The following is a 23238-nucleotide window of genomic DNA, read 5'->3' as shown; positions in this document are numbered from 1 at the left end:
CATAAAATATGAAGCTTTTAAAAATATATTTTAATCAAAAATATTTTACACAAGATATTACAAATGCATTTAAATTGCAACACTATACAAAATCTGTTATTTTAAATAAACTGTACATTTTGTTGACCGACATTGAGTCAGAAATGTATCTTTATTCACATACTTAAATTATTCATAATACAAGAAACAAGATGCATTATTATCATCCAGACTCTAGAGGTATTAAAGTTGTAAATTATTTTGTCCTTGGTTCACAGAGAAATGGAAGTTGCTGCAGTTTTAACAGAGAAAAGATTAAGTGATGTCCCAAAAACTAGATACAATTTCAACAGTATCCAACGCAAATATTACACTAGTATACTTTTAACTTTACCAATATTGGAGACAGACAGTAGAATGATCAGCTTAACATTGTCAAACATGATTTATGCAGGAAAACGTAAAGATTGAACAAGTTAAAGCTTTGGTCATCTAAACATAAGCAGTGAAATCCAGTTTTCTTTTACTTGTTTTAAAATGCTCTTTAATGTTTGATGTAAAGCTATTTGAATTACCTTGTTGCTAAAATGTGCTGTACTAGTGAGGCTGCCTTCCCTTACTGCAAAGTAGTTAAAATCAGTTCTTTTTCCACACATAACACTAAACGTCACTTTTATCAGTAATGGTTTTGGTTAGTGTGTATTTATGTATTTATTTAGGAATGTCACTTGGACTGTGGGAATTGAGATGTCTTCTGTCCCACTGGGTGCACTTATAAAAGTTAAATACAGTGACAATAAATGGGTTCATAAATCTAAGTGCGTAGAGAAACTGATAAACTTAAGTGGCTGTAATGTCATACCTATCTGCATATTAACCACTTATATTCATCTTTCTATCTCATCATCTCATTTGATCATGCAGCTGCAGTTTAATGTAAAGTAGCGATAGTAGCAGTGAATTACAGTTTCAGAACAAATAAATATACATTTCAATATTAAACCTTGGTTAGATACACTTCTTCTATAGTGTTGTGCTTTTTGACAGTCTTCATATGAAAAACATTTGGCAAAAATTAATTTATGAGAATGATAGAAATGTAATTTTTAAATCAAACTGAAATTAAGATGATATCTTTGGTATGATTTTTGCATCTGACTGATACTGTCAGTACTATAATGTTTTAGATTATTTTTTGGGCATTTTAGGCCTTTATTTGATAGGACAGCTGATTACAGGAAAGGAGAAAGAGAACGGGATGACATGCAGCAAAGGGCCATGGGTCGCAATCTAACCTGTGGCTGCTGCAGTAAGGACTGAGTCTTTTTACGTGGGGCGCACACTCAACCAGGTGAGGTTTGTAATATCACTTCAAACACAGCCAAATGTATTAGCTGTCCCATAACACCATTAAAAGTATGCCCAATTTGCTATTAGCAGTTCCTGTTTGCATTGTACCCATGGATGTACAGACAGCTATCACTGGATTAGTTTGATACTCAAGAACTTAAAATACTTAAATACATGCTGATTCTCAGCCAAGTTCTGTAATTATACAGATCGTATTTTTTCTGACTTTTAAACACTTTTACGTGTAAATTTGCAAATGAAGAGCTGAACCCACTGATGAGTTTGCCTGCTGTCTGTTCAATTACAGCTTTGTTGTAACCTCCCAGAAGTCATAGGCCTTATTGTGCTATAATGATAATATGTGTAGTAAAACTTTTTGTCTTAAAATGTATACTGGTATTATCCACCCAGACATGTGGAATACAAAGCTTAAGAAACAAACTTGGCCAGTCCTCACGTGACATCACTGCTGCTACTGTGTCTTCTTTTGTTTCTGGACAGCAGGGATGTCCAGCCCAATGGTACTCTTTCCAGAGAGGAAAGGAATGATCTTCTCGAACAGCAGGATGCAGCTCACCACGCCTGGGGACACATGGAAGACACAGGCGGTTACACTATGGTGTACATATTGGAGCCAATCAGGCTTTTGCAAAGATATTTAAGGTATGAATCACAAAACAACTAACAAATATAGAGGACACAGCCGACATCATAAATAACATAACACTGCTAGCCTGTGTGTTAAATATGAAGCTTCAGCCAGTTAGCTTAGCTTAGCACAAAGACTCGAAACAGAGGGGAAACAGCTAGCCTGGCTTTGTCCAAAAGTAACAAATAAACTCCACTTCTTCTGCTCCTTACCCAAGACTGGTCCCAGCCAGTAGACAAAGCAGTACTCCAGGTAGGTGTGGCCGCTGCAGGGGAACTGGACGGAGAAGGCCAGGACAGGGTTAAAAACAGCTCCTGAAATACTTCCACCTGCACAGGAGGGAGAGAAACGACAGAGGGTCAAAAATAAGCTGTGGTTCCATTCTCTATACCCTGTCACCTTCAAGTACCCAGCACAGGAAGGCTGTATTTAACTAGTCTGTAATTTCTTGATGTCCAAGAAAGTTTCCGGAAGGAACTATTGAATATTTATTTATGTAGGCCTATTCATGAACATCGTTCAACATCATTGTAAATTTGCCAGTGTTATTAGTTTTACTGTCTTCTATTTTATTGTTATTGTATTAGGCTATTATTATTATTATTAAATGTAAGTTTTCTTCTTGTATAGTTTTATAAACATTTAGGGCTGCAATTAACGATTATTTTCATAGTTGAGTAATCTGTTGATTAATCTGTTGATGTTTTTTTCTCGATTAATCAATTAGTTGTTTGGTCTCTAAAATGTCAGAAAATGGTGAAAACTGTGGATCAGTGTTTCCCAAAAGCCCAAGATGACGTCCTCAAATGTCTTGTTTTGTCCACAACTCAAATATATTCAGTTTACTGTCACAGAGGAGAGAAGAAACTAGAAATATTCACATTTAAGAAGCTGGAATCAAAGAATTTTTACTTTTGTCTTAAAAAAAATTACTCAAACCGACTAATTGATTATCAAAATAGTTGGCGATTAATTTAAGCGTTGACAACTAATCGATTAATCTTTGCAGCTCTATAAACATTTAAATCAAACCACGTTGGTTAGTTTCAGCCTTGGTCGCAGGTAAACCGCGGTATTATAGTCTCGCTTTGCCAGACCCTCCTCCAAAGCGGTAAATCAACACACCTGCGTAAACCAGAGCAGTGATGACAGCAGCGATGAAGTGAGCTCGAAGTTTTTGGTCCAGTTTGTGGACGTGCATGGCGGCAGCTTGGACCATGAAGGCGCAGCCCAGCTCAACGGCCGCGGCCTCCAGCAGAGTCCCACCGAGGGGGTCGAAGCATCGGAACCCGAACCTCTGGTGCCTGATGTGGATGTCGGAAAGACCCAGCGACCAAACGGAGGATGCGAAAAACTGCGCGGCGACCGCAGCTCCGAACTGGCAGGCTATAACGACGGCCGCCCTGGTGCTGCTAGTCCCGCGGAAAAAGCCCTCCAGAGCCCCGCTGGGGTTGCACGTCGCTTCCCGGAAAGTTAATAAGTGGATAACCGTCATGGTGTATGTGAGGGTCAGGCCGACCGGCAACTCCAGCCGGGCCGTTTCACCCAGCAGTTTGAGTTCATGAGTGCAGCAACAGAGCTGGAAGGTGGACGCCGCTTCCAGGAGGTAAACCCAGTAGGCTCCAGGGAAAAGACTCGCTGCTGTCCGCCGGATCGCCTCGCTGAGAAGCACCGCAGCTCCCAACACCGCCAATGAAACGTACAGGTCAGTCATATCTCCGGCTGTTCACACCGACCTTTGGTACAAACAGGTCCTAACGCTGGGTAACTTTAAAGTATCGACTTAACGTTCCATCTCTTTTGACGTCAAAGTTGCTGCACGCTGCCGCAGCTGCGTCAAACCGCGCGCAATGAAACGGGAAGCAAAGCAGTGATGCTTTCGAAATAAAAGGGCAATCATGAATCGCTCGAGGTAGCAGCTCTTGCTAAGGAGTCGATTCACCCAACTACAAACAGTGGTGGTAGTAGGCCTACTTATTACAGTGTAGGAATTAATATACACATTTCTTTTAATATTGCAGCAGGTAAATATATCTAAATCTGCTAAATAACTAATGGAGTAGCAAAACAGGAAATACTCAAGTAAAATACAAGTCCCTCAAATGTGTACTTAAAATACAGTAGACCTACTTAGATAAATGTACTTAAACGTGTAAACAAGTTAGGCTTGCCACTTCTTGTTTGTGAAGAATTGTTAACATTTACAAACATTGTCCCTCCTGCAGCTGCATACAAAGTTTCATGAAAATCCATTTAGCTAATAGTTGTTGAGATACTTAGTCTGGACCAAATGGCTGGTCTGCATTTGTCTTTTTAGATTTTTGTGTGTGGCATTTTTAGGCCTTTTATTTCTGCCAGGACAGCTTTAGACATGAAAGGGGAGAGGGGCAGTAAAGGGCCGCAGGTCGGAACCAAAACTGCGGCTGCTGCATCGAGGACTGAGCTTCTGAATATGGGCGCGCGCTCTACCAAGTGAGCTACACAGGTGGCATCATTTTAACTTGAAATAGCTCATTACAGTTTACATGTACACTGGACACATTTTGCTCTTCCATGTAAATATTTATGTTTTCTTTGGAATTCTTGGTAGTGATGTTTCGGTAAATAAGTTCTGTCTTCTATACTGGCTGCAGTTTGTGTTGGGAAACTAAAAGTTACGGCCTGTAATAGAAAAACACTATTGGAATGTATAACTATCCTTTTATTAATTAGTTGTGTGTTATTGTTGGCAAGCAGAAACCATAACCTCCAAGGACGGAGCCTGTGTATCCAATGTTATCATATCAAACAGTAGCTGCACGATGTCTGATTCAAGGATGTCAGATTCAAGACCAAGGAACACAGAAAGACTTTCTGATTACAGAATAAGGCACAGTCTCCCATTCAGGGAGGCATTTTGATATAGCCTACAAAAACCGCTTGTATGAAAAAGTTCTATGCACACGCAGCCTGAGCCTTGGTTGGCTGTTTCCCGCTTGCAAGTGTGGCATTAAAACTTAACATATTTCACTCATTTACACTATTACTATTGTTTTCCATATCCAACTAAAATATCCCTTTTATCTTTACCTCAAGTAAACGTAGCTAAAGTTGAGCAAGTAAAAGTCATTAACAACAACTTACTTCAGAATCAGAAATACTTTAATAATCCCAGGGGGAAATTATTTTTGTTACCACTCCAGGTATACAAACAGCATATACAAACAACATATATTATCCAGACTTTTAACCTATATAATAAAACAAATATACAGTAATGTATAAAATATGAAATGTACAATGTTAATGTGCAAATTGTGCAATAAAAAAGAGAAGTGGTTGTCTATGTATGAGATGATTACAGAGAGGGGGTGTGTGACTCTCTGAGGGAGGCGTTGTAAAGTTTAATGACCACAGGCAGCAAAGATTTCCTGTGGCGCTCTGTGGTGCATCTGGGTGAGAGGAGTCTTCTGCTGAAGGTGCTCCTCTGCTGGGCCAGTGTGTCGTAGAGAGGGTGTGAGACATTATCCAAGATGGACTGAAGCCTGGACAGCATCCTCCTCTCAGCCACGGTCGCCAATGTGTCCAGCGCCTCCCCCACGACATCACCAGCCCTCCTGATCAGTTTGTTCAGTCTGTTGGTGTCTGCAACCTTCATCCCACTGCCCCAGCATGTGACAGCGAAGAAGATAGCACTGGCCACAACAGACTGATAGAACATCCTCAGCATCGTCCGACAGATGTTAAAGGACCTCAGCCTCCTGAGGAAAAAGAGTCGACTTTGGCCCTTTTTGTAGACAGCCTCGGCATGTCTAGTCCAGTCCAGCTTATTGTTTACTTACTTGCTTACTTAATAATTTACTGTGTGCAGTAGCAAGTTCAGACCAAAGATTTGCGATTAGATGAGATAAAACCTGCAGCTACTTGTAGTGAGTGGTACAGAGTGCACTGTATACACTTTTTTTTTTAAATTATTTTTCTTATGATTTGGGGGGGCTTAGGAAAATATTGGGGTAGCTTCAGCCCCCCTAAAATAGGCCTAACGACGTCCCTGCATTATGTACTGAAAAGCCTGTTGTAGTCATCCTTGGTGTTCGCTCACATGTTTCACCCAAGGCCTTTATTCATCCAAGGCTTGTGTAATAGACAAATTCATATGTTCTGGCTCTCAGGCCATTAGAATACGAGGTGATTGATAACACAGAAGACGAGAATCAAGGATGAACTACATTTGTTATAAAGATATTTAGCTTGCTTATTTTATGGTATATAAATGTATGTAAACTCACTGAGCATGTGCGACTCTGCGATGTTACAGAAGTGAGATGTCTCACTCTGTAGCTAAAACAGAGAGCTCAACACACAGGGTGAAAAGAGGAGCTGCAGCAATGTGCAGTACAACAAAAAGATGGTGTTTTCTGAAAATTAAACCACATAAACCTATTCTGGTACAACCTCTAAATACAATTATGAACCTGAAAATGAGCATAGCACTTTTAAATGATAAAAGATTTAACCTTTTATACACTTTAAGAGTGTATTATTCTAAAGCAATTGATTACATATTCAAGGCAATGCAATTGCTAAACAAGCTCACTTTAATACACACTTTAAGAGTGTGTATGTGAGAGGAGTATATGTTATTACACAGCTCAAGCGTCATAATAATAATTGAAGCAAAATGCCGTCAATTGATATAAAAGAAGGGGTGATTACTTAAGGTTTTAGACAATTTAATGGGTGTAATATGACTGTGTATACTATTGTCAGTTACCCACACTGCACCGTCGGCTCGCTTATGATTTCATTTTTGGTTTCAATAAAGTTATACAAATCCATCTTCCCTTGATGTTACAGTGTGTTTGCGTCACTGTGGCAACAGGTGGTCGGTGAAACAGGTGTTGGGCATCAACAGGAACTTGTGTGAAGCAGCACAGAATTGACAATATATTAATTTCCGCGACAATTTTCAAAATAAATGTTTGTTGCATTTAGTGAATCTTACATTTTACAGTGAAATTATGTATTGAGTTGGCAAATAGTCATCATTTTAGTTAACGGTTACTTTGAAATGTCCAGTAACGTTACATCATTATATTTTGCCATATAAAGTTCAAGTCAAATCTTGGGTCTGTACTTCTTGAAGACAAATCATGTAGCTTCAGGTACTCGTGTAGGTAACTCTGGTTAGCTTGACATCCTCATCATCAGAGGCTACTTTCTGTACACCGGGAAACCGAGGAAGAACAGCGCATTGCGTCTTCTCTGGAGGATTACCTGGAGGTAGAATACCTGGACGCAACATGTTGATATTAAAATAATATCTAGTGACACCGGAGATACTGAACGTGTTGTAGCATCGATGTTTATTTGGGGATGATGAGCAGCTTATGCTTTAGCTCTAGCAGGTCCCGTTCTTTCTTTTATGCTGAGCGGACCACCAGACGTCATTATACAAATCGGTCAATTGTTATCATCATGCTTTCTGGCCAAGGCGGATAGACTGGTTATACATCATCAACTGTTTTATAAATGATACTGATTCCGACTTTAATTCGGCTAACGTAGCCTACAACACATTACATTTTATTTTTACGGGTGAATGAAGGTGAAACCAGATATTCAAATTATAATTGCAATGAAACGTTTGACGAGCATGCATTCGTGCGGAATTTATCAGCAGAACGACAGGGTGTCAGTCTTAAATTCTGTTCTGTTGATGCCGATAAGCAAGGCAACATTGTGTGTTAAATTATTGAATAGAGTTTGGCTATTGAACGCCTTGTTTTTCTCAGACTCCAAACAATCCTGTTATGCATTAATGATGGTTATGGATCTTGATATTTTAATAGTTTGTGTAAAACCGCTTTATAATCTCTCTCAACAGGTAACAACATGGCAGGAGGTAGCTAGCACAAAGACGGGAATACATAATTTACGACAACAGAAGTACAAACTACAGTAATTGTTTACAGATGCCATGTCTCATGCTGATTTAGGCTTTAAACTGTAACGTCGCTACACTTTATGACACTGATACGACACTGTGTATGCACAATCATCTTTAAGTAAATTGCAATAAAAGTATAATTGTAATCCATCAGTAAAGGAGGATTACAACTAGCTGAGCTGTCCTTTGTTCTCCAGCAAAGATGATGACCTGAAACACACCATATGTGAAGAAACTTGACGGTGAAAGACAAAACGAACCGAGGAGGTCAGGGTTAAATCTGAGACTTCTCTGGGAAGCTATGACGATATTTCTGGTAATTTCCTGCTCAAAAGAACAAAAACAAACTAACAATAGCCCTACAATAACTGAGTTTTGGCTTAGCCATGTTTCAACATACAGTATGTCCTGCTGAGACTTGGTAACCGAGGTTGGTTATTGCAAGCAATCCGAGATTTAAAGGTAATTTAAGATTTTATACTTACTTTTGTGTATATATTTGTTAGGTTTCAAGTCTGCACAGAAATATAATATAAAGATGACATAATTAAAGAAAAATACTTATTAATAAACTTTGTTCTGTATGAAAGTATCATAAGCCCACTGTGTAGGAGAATTTAGTGGTGGAAGTACTCAGATGCATTGAAAGTAAAAAATATATAAGTATAATCAGGAAAATGTAAAAATATCCAATGCTGAAAAATGTATACTATTATATGGTTGTAGCATCTGTAAACTACTGATTACTGTAGTTTGTACTTCTGTTGCAGCCACCTGCCTGTTTGTAACTGTTGAAGATTATAAGCTCATGTTTCACACACTCAAAAACAAAAGAAAAATAAATATTCTGTAATAAAGCAACTATAAAATAAGAAAATGTAATGAACATTGATATTGCACAACAGGACTGTCTGCAGTCTGAGAAAGCGTTCAATAGCCAAACTCTGTTCAATAATCTAACACACAATGTTGCCTTGATTAGATTATTATTACTCATGTATTCATGTAAAATCAGGAGTTTACTAGTTGGTTGATGTGGGGCTCATTTTAAACTAATTATTTTTATTATCTGTCAATTCTGTCAATTTTACTAATTGTATGGTAGTTTAATTTATGACAAAACTTCATATTTTATAAGATCTTTATAAATTTTGTGCAAAAAAAATCTTAATTTGTGAAGTAACTAAAGCTGTCAGACAAATGTAGTGAAGTAGAAAGTTTCCCTCCTGAGGTTTAGTGAAGTAGAAAGTAGCATGAAAAAAAAGACGAGTGCTTCAATTTTTTTCTCAAGAACAGTAAATGTACATTGTACTTAGTTACATTCTAACACTGGGAGTATTGTAGTGATATTTTATTAGAGATCCAGTATGACTGTGTTGTGTTTTTGTGTGAGCAGGATTGATGCTGTGTCAGAGTGTGTGTGAGCCATGGCGTCCATGTTATCCCAGCAGCAGTTCGGCCAGCTGCGTGGTCTTCGAGCTAAACTGCTTCGGCGCTACGAGCACCAGTCTTTAGTGTCATGTCTGTCTGGTCTGTACGGCTGCCAGTGGAGACGCTATGAAAAGGGCTCCACTCAGCCGGGAGACTGCTGCTGCAACAAGGTGAGAGAACGAGCAGTGCACCGGCCACATCTGGTCCAGTCGGTGTCTTAATGATCTCTCAATGTGGTGCTGTTTTGATTACATTTTGGTGCAGAGTTAATGAACCCGCACTGGTTGGTTTAAGGAAGAGAGTTTAAACAAGAGTTTTAGTTTGCCATGATGGTCTAAATGTTGTTCAAAAGTGTTTTACAGTCTTACCAAAACAAAAGTTTGAAGAAAGATGGAAAACTATACATTAAACCTGGTTTTCAAAATATTTAATTTAAGAAATCATGTGTGGATTCAGCACAGAATGTGTTTGTTCACACTGAGTGAACCTTCAGTGCTTTTACTTGAGTAGTAGTTAATAGTACAAATCCTGCCTTCAACACTTACTTACAAAGCTACAGAAGTATTAACAGTAAACATACTTGTATCAGATGTAAAGGTACTGTACCTATTGTGCACAATTGTGAGTTTTGTTATATTTTATACATTATTAAATGAATGATGCATAACTATCCCTTACTGTCTATTATATTTATCATTTATATTACCACTAGACGTATTACTCTGCACTTTACTGCTTTTTTTGCACTTCTGGTTAGATGCTAAATTGCATTTCGTTGTCTCAGTACCTGCACTCTGTGCAATGACAAAGTTGAATCTAATCTAATGAACACATAAAGCAGCATTTTAATGTTGTAAATGGTCAAGATAGATTTAATTAAAACTGTTTTACTATTGGATAGTTTAATATATTACAATATACAGTGGGGAGAACAAGTATTTGATACACTACTGATTTTGCAGATTTTCCTACTTACAAAGCATGTAGAGGTCTGTAATTTTTATCATAGGTACACTTCAACTGTGAGAGACGTAATCTAAAACAAAAATCCAGAAAATCACATTGTATGATTTTTAAATAATTACTTTGCATTTTATTGCTTGACATAAGTATTTGATCACCTACTAACCAGTAAGAATTCCGGCTCTCACAGACCTGTTAGTTTTTCTTTAAGAAGTCCTCCTGTTCTCCACTCATTACCTGTATTAACTGCACCTGTTTGAACTTGTTACCTGTATAAAAGACACCTGTCCACACACTCAATCAAACAGACTCCAATCTCTCCACAATGGCCTAGACCAGAGAGCTGTATAAGGACATCAGGGATAAAATTGTAGACCTGCACAAGGTTGGGATGGGCTACAGGACAATAGGCAAGCAGCTTGGTGAGAAGGCAACAACTGTTGGCGCAATTATCAGAAAATGGAAGAAGTTCAAGATGACGGTCTATCTCCCTCGGTCTGGGGCTCCATGCAAGATCTCACCTCGTGGGCCATCAATGATCATGAGGAAGGTGAGGGATCAGCCCAGAACTACACGGCAGGACCTGGTCAATGACCTGAAGAGAGCTGGGACCGCAGTCTCAAAGAAAACCATTAGTAACACACTACGCCATCATGGATTAAAATCCTGCAGCGCAGGCAAGGTCCCCCTGCTCAAGCCAGCGCATGTCCAGGCCTGTCTGAAGTTTGCCAATGACCATCTGGATGATCCAGAGGAGGAATGGGAGAAGGTCATGTGGTCTGATGAGACAAAAATAGAGCTTTTTGGTCTAAACTCCACTCGCCGTGTTTGGAGGAAGAAGGATGAGGGCAACCCCAAGAACACCATCCCAACCGTGAAGCATGGAGGTGGAAACATCATTCTTTGGGGATGCTTTTCTGCAAAGGGGACAGGACGACTGCACCGTATTAAGGGGAGGATGGATAGGGCCATGTATCGCGAGATCTTGGCCAACAACCTCCTTCCATCAGTAAGAGCATTGAAGATGGATCGTGGCTGGGTCTTCCAGCATGACAACGACCCGAACGCACAGCCAGGGCAACTAAGGAGTGGCTCCGTAAGAAGCATCTCAAGGCCCTGGAGTGGCCTAGCCAGTCTCCAGACCTGAACCCAATAGAAAATCTTTGGAGGGAGCTGAAAGTCCGTATTGCCCAGCGACAGCCCCGGAACCTGAAGGATCTGGAGAAGGTCTGTATGGAGGAGTGGGCCAAAATCCCTGCTGCAGTGTGTGCAAACCTGGTCAAGAACTACAGGAAACGTATGATCTCTGTAATTGCAAACAAAGGTTTCTGTACCAAATATTAAGTTCTACATTTTTGATGTATCAATTACTTATGTCATGCAATAAAATGCAAATTAATTACTTAAAAATCATCATCATCATGTGATTTTCTGGATTTTTGTTTTAGATTCCGTCTCTCACAGTTGGAGTACCTATGATAAAAATTACAGACTTCTACATGCTTTGTAAGTGGGGAAAACCTGCAAAATCGGCAGTGTATCAAATACTTGTTCTCCCCACTGTATCTAAATTGATAGTTAACCTGATGCAAAGATGCTATCAATTTCAAGTCACCAAGTAGAAAGTTTTCAAACTATGCAGAACAAGAATTAAATACAACTTTAAAAGCTTGTGTCTCATTTTCATCATCATTGTCATCATTTTTGAACTGATGCTGAATTGAGCACAGGGAGACCAGAGTACAGAGCTTTTTTTTAAACAATCAAACGGTAAAGCCGCTAAAGAGCTTTCCTGTTAAATCCGTTCTCTCCATAGAGGTCAAAGATCAGTCGTCCATCTCCATGGAAACAAGGCAATAAATAAATAAAAACACACCAGCTGTTTATTTACGGGGGGGACATCAACTTGTGTTTAATGTTTTTGTCTCTGCTGTCGACAGGTGGAAGCTGTGAGCTTTGCTCTGCTTGTGGCGGCTTTCTGCTTAACGCTGGTGTTTCTCTACTTCTGGGGACAAGCAAAGAACGACTACAATGACTTTGACTGGTGGGTTGAGTCATACTTGCAGTTATTTCAGTGCGGTCATAAGTGAACGACATGTTGATTGGATGTGTAACCTCTGCACACGCAAACATTGGTAGTCATGGGCGTATTAACCCTGTGTTTATCCCACTCTCTGTGCAGCTTTATACTAACTGGCTCCGGATTTGCGGTTTGGCCATTTTAATGGACACAATTTAAGAATATGCAACATGCATGTAGAAGCACAAAATTGAGACAATTAAAGACTTAAAAATACATTTTGACACAGGGACTCTGTTCAAGAATCAAGAAGAACACATTTTCAATTATATTAGCCCAGAACACACAGTAAATCTGGAGCTCTTGGGCTCCAGCTCTCCTGTTTGCCTTATTGGTAATCCAACCTCAGGTATAGCCATAAAGAAGGCCTGCTGTTTACCCCAAAATAATTTGGGGTAAATCTTGGGGTATTTGTTGAATGAAATCCATACCAGATGAGTCTTTGAATCATTTTTTATCATCAGATTTAAACATAGCAGAGCATAGAAATATTGTTTAGCTCCCCACCTTTTGCACAATGCAGCAGTTGAGGCCATGGAGCCAGCTGTCACTCAAACACCAGTGTATGGTAAATTGTGTTTTTATTGAGGTGACAACTGGATCATTTTGTTGTCCTTAAACCGTTGAGACAATCTCTGTTAAGAAAAAGAAGTTAGCATCTCAAAACTGTCATCTACATTATCTGCATGTACTGGATTTCAGACATTGTACATCTACTGTGTTTATTGTTTTATCCTGGTTTAAATCCCTAACAGTCTGTTTTTTTTTATGTGTGGTTCTGAATCGGCTGCAGGTTTAACTTTGGGAAGCTGGGCTTCTGGTTTCCTTGGTCTGTGGTGCTGCTGGTCATCGCTGCAGGCTTCTTCACCTACATCACGATTCTCATGGTGAGGCCAAACAACACCGAGGGTCTGACTTGTATTTTTGGATCTTGTTTTGTCAGTGCCATTTGTTTGAATTAATATTTACTACGCTGCTCTTGTGTATACAGTGCCGTTTCTAGTGTGAGTTAAAAGGAATAGTTTGACATTTTGGGAAAAAAGCTCATAAGTAGAGCCAGGAGGCGATTAGGGGGAAACAGCCTGGCTCTGTCCAAAGTTAAAGAATGTGCCTACCAACACATCTGTAGATAACTGATTAACACATTGCATCTCATTTCTTTTATCAATACACAAAACAGAAATAATTAAAAAGGAATTACATGCTTTAACTACACTCAGTGGCCACTTTATTAAGCGTACCTGTACACTCTTATGCAATTCAACAGCTCAGCCATGATCTCTACCTTTACAAAGTTTATAATGTTCAGTTTTTGGTGATATTTTGGAAATGTGTAAATTAAATATGTTTATTATTTAGGCCATAGTTAAAGGTGGTATTGTACTGGACTACATTACATTGAGAGCTGCTTCTAAGACAATGTTTGTGTACAAATCAAGCACAAGTTATAACGTGTTAATTAGTGAGCTATAAAGGTGTTGGGAGGTATCATTTTGAGCTCAAGCTGTTTCCCCCTGCTACCAGTCTTTATGCGAAGCTAAGCTAATAGCCTCAATACTTGGCGTACAGACATGATTTTCTCAGTTTAACTCTCTCGCAAGAAGGCAAAACAAAGTCAAACTACTCCTCTAAACAAGATAACAGGAATGTTTACAAGAGACAATCCTGTATCTTGCATCTCTGTACGTACTGCAGTTAAAGGTCGGTCTGTGCTGTGAATACTGATATACTGATGTTATACTATGACTCTGTACAGTTTATCACAGGATCAGATTACGCGTGTGTGTGTCTCTCTCTCCTCTGTGCAGCTGCTGGCTGTGTGTTTGTTGTCAGAGGGCCAGCAGCTTTATTTACACTGGAGTCACAAGGTAGCTGCTCTCTATCTCTCCCACACACTTTTCTTATTGACTGCTGAATCAATGTATTTATTTAAAGTTCAGAGTTTCACTGACAGTTTAAGGATTGTGTTTTAAGATGTAACAGCAGCTTTTTGATGGCTCATCCATGTTCAGTGACGACGCCACAAATACCTACCATCTACTCAACTACATCTGAGGAAAATATTCATCTTTTCACTCAGCTACATTTATCTAGTTACTCTACAAATTAAGATTTTTGCACACATAAAGAATGAAGAGCCTATGATTATTATGATTATGAAAACTACCCAACAGTTTATTCATGTACGGTTTTAAAACGATTAGTTGATCGACAGAAAATTAATTGGCAGTTTTTTGATAGTTTGTCATTTTTCATACAAAAACATTTCATGGTTCCAGCTTCACAAATGTGAAGATTTGCTGCTTTTCCTCTTAATAATGTTAATAATTGTAATGTCTCAGTAATAATGTTGAGGTTTGGACTGTTGGTTGGACAAAACAAACATTGACAAGGTGTCACTTTGGGCTTCTGCCTAATTTTGATGCCATTTCTCACAATTTTTACTAACCAAACAATTAATCAATTAATGAAGAATCCATAATGAACATAATCATTAGTTAATAGTTCTAATAGTATAACAGTCACAGGGGACATTTTAATACTTTAAATGTACTATACTTTAAGTAAATTTCCCTGATTATACTTAAGTGACATTTTCATTGCAGGACTTTTACTTGTAATAGAGTATTTTACAGTGTGGTATTAGAACTTGTACTTAAGTGAAGGATCTGAATACTTCCTCCACCACTGCTGCTTAATTAACCACTAAATGACAGCAGCCAAAAAGAAAAGTCTGGCAGTCAATGCAAATGAATTGTAAAATGTATTTATAATATTATACAACAGATGTGAAACAGTGACATTTGTCACATTTGTTGAACTTGATTAATTAACCCAAACCATGACTGCAAACGTTTTTGGATGGATGACATGTTTCCTGTTTGTCAGATTGGAATCCTGGTGAGTCTGACGTTCTCCATCGTAGCCACGGCCCTCTTATTTGAGCTGTGGAGGGAAGAGTTGAGGACTTTACTACTTTCCTTCCAGGTGACCCTCCTCCTCCTTCCCATCAGTCTTCACATATTCTATGTGGGGTTTCCACTCCTGATACCAGATCTTGTTTTGGGTCCTGATTACAGATAACTGCACCTTATTTACATGTTGGTGGAGTCATACTGGTGACAGCGCTGGCTTGGCCGATAGCTTTGCATTTCTTTCGCATGAACAGCAGAGGTGAGGTGCACAGTTTGTCATTTGATTCGCTGAGAGTTGTGTTGATGTTAATTCAGTAAACTCTTTCTAGACTGCAAAAATGTTGGATCTTAAAGGAATAGTTCGACATTTAGGGAACTATGATTATTTGCTTTCTTGCTGAGCGTTAGATGCTAAATATAAAGTTGGAGCCAGCAGGTGGTTAACTTAGCTTAGCACAAATACAGGAAATGGCTAGCCTGGCCCTGATCAAAGGTAACAAAATCCAGCTACCAGCACCTTTTAAAAACCCTCTAAAGCTTATTAATTAACATGTTGTCTCTTGTTTGTTTATTCCTTACAAAAAAATTCCTTTGTAAAAATCACAATTTACCATTTTTTGGGGAGTAATGCTCTGGACTATTTCTTGACCGGTTTCAACGACAAATTGACAATTTTACACTCAATTGTCTCATCTAACTCTCTGCAAGAAAACAAACATATTTTCCAAAATGCGGAACTATTCCCTATAATAATAGAAAAATAAATAATGAACCAGTTTTACTTTACTTTTAATTGTTTTGAGAATAATCCTGAAGCAATTGACAGTATCTTGAAAAACGGATCATCCCACCATGTCAACATGTCACTTGATTTTAAAAAGAGATTATCAAGTAAAGTCACATTGGAACCAAGAGTCAGGGTTTGTGTTTCAGTAAGGCGGGGCTTGATCATGGGGGTGTACCTGTCCATCCTGTCTGCCCTCTACCTGGTGCCCCTCGGTTTGTATTCTCCTTGTATCAAAGAGGACGGGACCCTTGGCCCCGCACCGGCCCTCATTGGCCACAGAGGAGCACCCATGGTGAGCAAGAACAGTTACTATCAAGCTTTTTGACAGGATGTTTTAGGTCAGATTGTTTTACGCTGCACGAGTCTCCTGATCCAGTCCGATGTAAGACTCCAGTCCCCTGAACTGGATCATAAATGCAAAGAAAATGGAAAATGTTGATTTTTTTTTTTTTTTTTTCTTCTAGATATTGAATAAACAATATATGAACAATTTCAATCCGGTTTAGGGCTGCAACTAACAATAATTTTCTTTATGTGATGCCTTTTTAAATTGCTTGTTTTATCCGACCAGCAGTCTAAAAGCTGGAGGTTTTTTATTTACTGTGGAGCTGAAACCAGAGAATATTTGAGCATTTTTGCTTGGAAAAATGACAAAAAAAAATAATAGTTGAGGATTCATGTTTTGCTACAATTTATATTTCTCAAATGATTCTGCAAAATCTGCATCTTTTCACACAAGAAAAATGACCAAAACTCTTATATCAAAGAGCAAATTTTAAGTGGATAAGAGACAAAATCCCATGCAAAGCAGTGTGATACTAAATAGTTTTGGGAATACTTTGTGGCTCTGTGTTTTGCTCACATCCTTCCTGTTGCAGTTGTTTGGAGCAATGCTTTCCCCTTTTTAGCTCTGCAAAATGTTAACACTTTAACTGAAAGAGTAACTACATGTACTGACTACAGCTCCAAGTTGCTGCACCAACTGCATGTGAATGTACTGATGGTGTATTGGTTATCATGTATTGTGTTTAACTCCATTTGCAGCTCGCTCCAGAAAACACACTGATGTCATTTGAGAAAGCCGTTGAAGCAGGAAGTGAAGGTCTGGAGACGGATGTGACTATCAGGTCAGTCAGCAGCTAAATGTATATGGTGTATATATGGGGCATTATTGGCCTTTTATTAAATATTTGATATGTTTATTGTCATTGATTGATACAATACTGGTTGTCTACAGGTAGACTGTGAATCAGATCAAACTTTTTAATTGGATTCTATATTTAAAAAGTAGAATAAAGTGACATGCAAATGTGCAGTTTAACACACATTTAAGATTGGTGCAAATTCTGTCACAATGACAGTGATGTCATGCCGATGTTTAGCAGGTGTAATGTTTGTTATCCCTCTTAGTTTAGCGTGTTAGCATGCTTACATTTGCTAATTAGCACTAAACACAGTGCATCGGAAGCTGTTGGAAATGTTATCGGTTTTACAGGAATTTAGTCATAAACCAAAGAATTGGACACGTTTTAATTTTGACCTGATGATTGCACAAGATGGCAGTCCATCCAATAGTTGTTGAGATATTTCAGTCTGGACCGAAACTGAGGTGGTCTGGGAAATCGCATACTAACCTCTTAACTGTACCTTAACATCACTCGCCATCATTCGTAATTATTTTAACGGTTTATTATTTTGAAATTATATTAACCGTCTGCCATTGGCTGCAGGCAGTTGACTATGTCCAGTAAACTCAACGTCTCATACGCCTAAATTCTTGCTAATCTCAAGTATACATCGGGGCATTTCTCGCGTACACAAATCCACATTCTATGCAGACATAATGCACGGCATACTCAATTTTACGTCATACTTAGCCATGTATGAAAAACTGATACTTAGTATGATAGTATGTTAGTATGATATTTCAAACAGAGCCTGAGACTTAACATTATTTTTAATATCTATAATAATAAACTAAGATTTCTCTTGGCTACACTTTTGAAATAATTTGTCATGTTGTGGTTGTAGTGTTGATGGGGTGCCTTTCCTGATGCATGACCACACCCTGCAACGGACCACCAACGTCCACCAGGTTTTCCCCAACCGGACTGACACCCCGGCTGCCATGTTCACCTGGGCCGAGCTGGAGAACCTGAACGCAGGGGCCTGGTTCCTCTCTGTGAGTCGCATAACAATAGTAAATGTACTGCAGTACATTTACTGTACTGAGTTTTTTTTGTCGCTGGCTATTTTCTCAGACCTGACACCGCTTCTCCACAGCCATAAAAGACATTACACAACTATTTTCACAGGCTGAGCAGTATCCAACCCGTACTACAATACCAGCCGGCAGATGAAGAACATAGTGGCCTGCATGTTCTATCACAGTAATAATTAGATATTGATGGTTGTCCCTTCCAGCACAATCCGTTTGGTACAGCTGGCTTTCTGGGAACAGAGGAGCGACTGCAGGCAGGAAAGCAGTGTGTCTGCAGCCTGCAGGCCTTCCTCCAGCTGGCAGCTCAGAGAGACAAACTGGTGATCTTTGACCTCTACCGTCCACCCAGTGGTCACCCATACAGAGACTCCTGGATCCAACGCACGCTGGATGTTATCGAGAACGAGTCCTCCATTCACTCCTCACAGGTCAGTATGTCCTCCTTTACGCCAGTTTATAATGCTCCACCAAATGGATATTAAAGTCAGCAAAATAATGACAAAATGAGACACATTGTTGGCTCCAGGGGCCTGTACCACGAAGGTTAGCGTGTTAACCTGCAGTCCTCGGGCTCCAGTTTTTGACCCTCTCATGTGTTACCATCACATTCAATTTACATAGCTAAACATCTGTTCCCCAAGACTCTTCTACCCATCTGGATGACAAAATATTTAGTCCACTCCCGGTCGTATCTAGATGGTAACCAACAATTTGCAAATGTCTCGTGAGCTGGTTGAGGTTTGGATAGGACCACTTATTTCATGTGCCAAGCGTGTAGGAGAACAGAACTACGCTGACTGATGTGAAAACATGAATAGCCCTCTCTAGAGCCGGTGTTTGGTTTGTCTGTTCTGGGCTCCTGTAGAAACATGGGGGTGCAACATGGCGGACTCCGTGGAAGACGACCCACTCCCTATATATGTAGATATGAAGGGCTCATTCTAAGCTAACGAAAACACGGTTCTTAATTTTAGACTGAAATGAAAACGTAGTTATTAATATTATATTCCATTTCTGCCATTAAATCACCTAAATCCTACACACTAGACCTTTTAACTAGAACCAAGGAGTAGTGAAGTACATGTCAGCTGCATTAGGTTCTGTTCTTTCTTGTTTAAAGATTTTCTCACACCAGACTCCATTATGAATTCTTGTAATTTAATTTGTTTTATTTGACAGAAAGCAGTTAATGATTTAAAGGATGAGCTTACTGTGTGTGTGTGTGTGTGTGTGTGTGTGTGTGTGTGTGTGTGTGTGTGTGTGTGTGTGTGTGTGTGTGTGTGTGTGTGTGTGTGTGTGTGTGTGTGTGTGTGTGTGTGTGTGTGTTTGTCATTCACTAGGTGCTGTGGCTGCCGTCAGATCGGCGGGCCTTTGTCGAAAGTAACCATCCCGAGCTCCAGCAGACATCAGGCAGGCGGCTCCCTCTAGAGGAGCTCCAGAGCGACCACATCGTCAAACTCAACCTGCACTACAGCTCCATGTCCACTGAGCTCACCAGGTGTGTGTGCCTGCGTATGAAAGATGGCCCCTGGTATTTTGTGACACATCAGGACTTGTCTCCTCACTTGTGTGCAGGGAGTGCGCTGCAGTGAACATCACCACCAACCTGTATGTGATCAGCCAGCCGTGGCTCTTCTCTCTGGCCTGGTGTACTGGAGTCCATTCGGTCACCACCGATGCGCCCCAGCTCCTCAGCACCATGCGCTCCCCTCTCTTCCTCATGGTAACACATCAACTACAAGCCACACTGTGTGCATTTATTCAAGTAAATTACAAGTACCTTAAATGTCTACTTGAGTTTTTCTGCTTCTTTATACTTCTACTCACTACATCCCAGAGGTAAATACTATACGTTTTACTCCACTACATTTGTCTGACAGCTTTCTTTACTTCTTAGATGGCAGTTTTTCATCCTCTTCCTTTCCAGTGAAAACCCATGTATCACCAGATATGTTCATTTTGAATGTTTTTGTGATAAACCGGAGGATGAAGTGTTCCTTTTGTGTTTAAAGAATTAAGCTAAATAAAGTCTTTAAAAAGCCTCTTTGATCAGCTGGAAAATGCATCGTCACAAAGCTGAAAACGAGGCTGTTTGAAAGAAGAAATGAAAAGTTGACTATTTATAGATACGTGGTTCTCACAGGACAGCAACGCTACAAACAAATGATGATCTTTATAGAATATTATGCATTGCTGTAGATTAAACTACCCAACAGTAGATAAAGGAGTTCAAATAGTAACTTGTTTGCTTATCATTAATAAACATGTTCTCTTCATGAGGAGAGTTTACATTTTAAGTTTATTATTTAAGTACAAGAATGGGGTCTTTTTAAAGGACACTAAATGTATTTACCTATACATGTAAACAATGTCTACATATGAAACACTGACTTCCCTTATCTCTTTGTCTCTCAGAGTCCAGACGAGTATAACCTGATGTGGATTCTCACTGATCTGATGTCCCTCGTGCTGATCACCATCATCTTCATCTTCCACTGGTGAATTACAGACACACAGTTCAAAAACAAGGCAGTTAGCAGGACATCCTTACCTGTCTGCAATCTGAATAATATGTTGATGTAGCAATGATATCGGTCACATCGTGTTGTGTTTTCTGGCAGGTGGCGAGAGCGAGGACTGGCTTTCTGCTCAGGCAGCAAAATCACACTGGATAACAGCACTTATAGCAAGTTCAAAACCGGTAAGCAACTGTAAAGAAATGTGATAAAAGGTAAAATCAAAGAGGGGAGACTTTTCTTATTTTATAGCTAACACACCAGGTTTTTCCACAGACTTTTCATGACACATATTCACATATACTATGACTTTTTATGACATACTATGACTTTTTTTTTTGACATACTACACAATGACTTATTATATTTTTTTTTACTTTTTATGACATACTAAACAATTTTTTTTTACCTTTTTATGACATACTATTGTACATTTTTATGACATACTATATGACTTAGTTTTACTTTTTATGACATACTATACTATGACTTTTTTGACTTTATGACATACTATGACTTTTACTGACATGCTATACTATGACTTTTTTATGACTCACTATACTATGACTTTTTTATGACATACTATACTATGACTTTTTTTTTTTTTTTATGACGTACTATGACTTTTTTATGACTTTTAATGACATGCTATACTATGACTTACTATACTATGACTTTTTTATGACTTACTATACTATGACTTTTTTATGACATACTATACTTGGATTTTTTTGTACATACTTTACTACTAGTACTTAAACGTATAAACCTTACCTTCTGTTTCTTAACTCCCATTACAGAAATGAGTGATATATGGTCAGTCTCCAGCGGCTACTCCCAAGCAGAGAAGATGCCCAACCTGGCAACCGTCACTGAGCACTAAAGTCTGCCTCTGAGAGGCATACTTGGCATCAATAATTAACACATACAGTATGTTTAATTTGAACAAAAACTGAAGTGTAAAAATGACAAATGGTAGTTTTACAGACCTGGTACTTTATAATAAATGTTGTATTTCCATATTTATGACAAAGAACACTGTCCTTTTTTGCCTTATGTACACTGTAAACTATATACATTAATGAATATAAAACTGAATAAAAACATTCAGTAGATACTTATTTACCCAAAAACATGCGGTGGTGTCAGGACTTTTTTTAACCATTTTTAAAAGGACTTACCTTGAATAGGTAAGAATAATGTACAATATAAACCATACTAAGGTCCAATAAAAAGATCTATCTCAGATTGTAGGTATATAATGTGGCATATTAGAATTAAAGAACATTTTCCCATATTTAAGAGAAATAAACCTCTGTGCTCTTTGCAAAATATCCTTTATTAATGTCTACATCAGGATATGTGGTCACAGGTCCAAGAATACAGTGTTATGATTATGACTTCATGCTTAAAAATCAACACTAATGGTTCGTACATTTAGAAGAGAAAAAAAAAAAAGACACCGGCCACCATCTACAGTCTGTGTATACATGTTCTACAAATAGTCTAACACATAAAGAAGGAAGTGGCTTTTGAACTTTGTGGCACACATTTGGTATGTTTCCTTGCACATGTATGACTTGTTTAAATCCAGATTGCCTCTTTCTTCTTAATGTCTCCAAGTATGACTGCATAATTTGTCAATTTATCAAATAAAAGAAAGAATAACCAAGATCTGAAGGGTGGTGTGTTAAATACTAGGTTTTACAAAAGTGACTATTTGATGCCGGTTTGGTAAAGTTATAACAATTCTGAGCATAAATAAGGATGAGATGAAAAAATGAAGCTACTTTACAACACAAACACAAATTAACAAGTAGACATGTTTTTTGGGAATTTCCAACTGTTTCAGATTTGTATTCACATTTTGTTTCTGTAAATAAAACTAGCAGCTAGAACGTGTTGTCTTGACACTGATGCCGGCTCAAAAAGTCTAAAAATAGTTCACTCATTAAAAGCCTGTTACATCAAACAGCACAGAGATAATAAACGGAGACACCTGACTGATGATTCAATGACACTACCGTTCAAAGGTTTGTAATCAGCTGTTATATTGATGTTTTTCTTCTTCATTAATTCAGACACCAATTTATATTAGAATTAGATTTGGCCCCAAAGAAGAATGAAATGATTCAAACTTCAATTCAGTCGATGTCCCCACAGTGCTGCATGATGGGAGAATACAGTTGGAACTTGAATTTTAAATTAGTTTACCAGTCCAGAAAAGTCCAGTTCTTTGGGTCCTCTGCAGTCTACTCAGCGGTTAGATTAAAGAGGTTTAAACTGTGATTTGTCAGTCCATTGTATGTTCTAACATTCCAATAATGCTAACCCTAGACTAACCTTCTGTTTCGATTGTGAAGTTTGAAGAAGAGCTTGCTAGTTAATTCCAGCATGTTACAGGCTGCATTATTGTGC

At 38.7% G+C, this 23238-nt stretch overlaps 2 protein-coding genes across 5 annotated transcripts; one reads left to right on the top strand and one right to left on the bottom strand.

Moving 5' to 3' along the window:
- Positions 1–16: 16 nt before the first annotated feature.
- Positions 17–3821, bottom strand: LOC144527933 (aquaporin-11-like). Its single transcript, XM_078266291.1, has 3 exons — positions 3104–3821; positions 2191–2307; positions 17–1911 (listed from the first exon to the last, which is right to left on the bottom strand). Exons 1-3 carry the CDS (start codon positions 3690–3692, stop codon positions 1802–1804), a joined length of 816 nt encoding a protein of 271 aa, XP_078122417.1. The 5' UTR covers positions 3693–3821; the 3' UTR covers positions 17–1801.
- On the top strand, positions 3591–21846 carry gdpd4b (glycerophosphodiester phosphodiesterase domain containing 4b). Of its 4 annotated transcripts, none has more exons than XM_078266288.1 (16): positions 3591–3683; positions 9304–9508; positions 12242–12345; positions 13175–13268; positions 14190–14249; positions 15271–15369; positions 15462–15555; positions 16230–16375; positions 17128–17210; positions 18115–18265; positions 18508–18732; positions 19645–19802; positions 19880–20027; positions 20720–20802; positions 20926–21005; positions 21621–21846. In XM_078266288.1, the coding sequence occupies exons 2-16, from the start codon at positions 9335–9337 to the stop codon at positions 21701–21703; spliced, it is 1782 nt and encodes a 593-aa protein (XP_078122414.1). In that variant the 5' UTR covers positions 3591–3683; positions 9304–9334; the 3' UTR covers positions 21704–21846. The 4 variants fall into 4 exon arrangements, with proteins under 4 accessions (XP_078122414.1, XP_078122416.1, XP_078122412.1 ...); XM_078266286.1 differs by lacking the exon at positions 3591–3683 and adding an exon at positions 6921–7240; XM_078266289.1 differs by lacking the exon at positions 3591–3683 and adding an exon at positions 7773–8369.
- The last annotated feature ends 1392 nt before the right edge of the window (positions 21847–23238 follow it).

Source organism: Sander vitreus, chromosome 13 (genome assembly GCF_031162955.1).
Source record: "Sander vitreus isolate 19-12246 chromosome 13, sanVit1, whole genome shotgun sequence".
NCBI lineage: Eukaryota > Metazoa > Chordata > Actinopteri > Perciformes > Percidae > Sander > Sander vitreus.
This window is presented reverse-complemented; position numbering and strand designations above follow the sequence as displayed.

Coding starts and splice junctions, on each gene's coding strand:
- LOC144527933 (XM_078266291.1), bottom strand. CDS start 3,692: ATGACTGACCTGTACGTTTCATTGGCGGTGTTGGGAGCTGCGGTGCTT. Junction 2,308..3,103: donor CACTGCTCTGGTTTACGCAG/GTGTGTTGATTT, acceptor CCTCCTGTGCAG/GTGGAAGTATTTCAGGAGCT. Junction 1,912..2,190: donor CTGGCTGGGACCAGTCTTGG/GTAAGGAGCAGA, acceptor ATGTGTCCCCAG/GCGTGGTGAGCTGCATCCTG.
- gdpd4b (XM_078266288.1), top strand. CDS start 9,335: ATGGCGTCCATGTTATCCCAGCAGCAGTTCGGCCAGCTGCGTGGTCTT. Junction 12,346..13,174: donor GACTACAATGACTTTGACTG/GTGGGTTGAGTC, acceptor AATCGGCTGCAG/GTTTAACTTTGGGAAGCTGG. Junction 20,028..20,719: donor GCTCCCCTCTCTTCCTCATG/GTAACACATCAA, acceptor TTTGTCTCTCAG/AGTCCAGACGAGTATAACCT.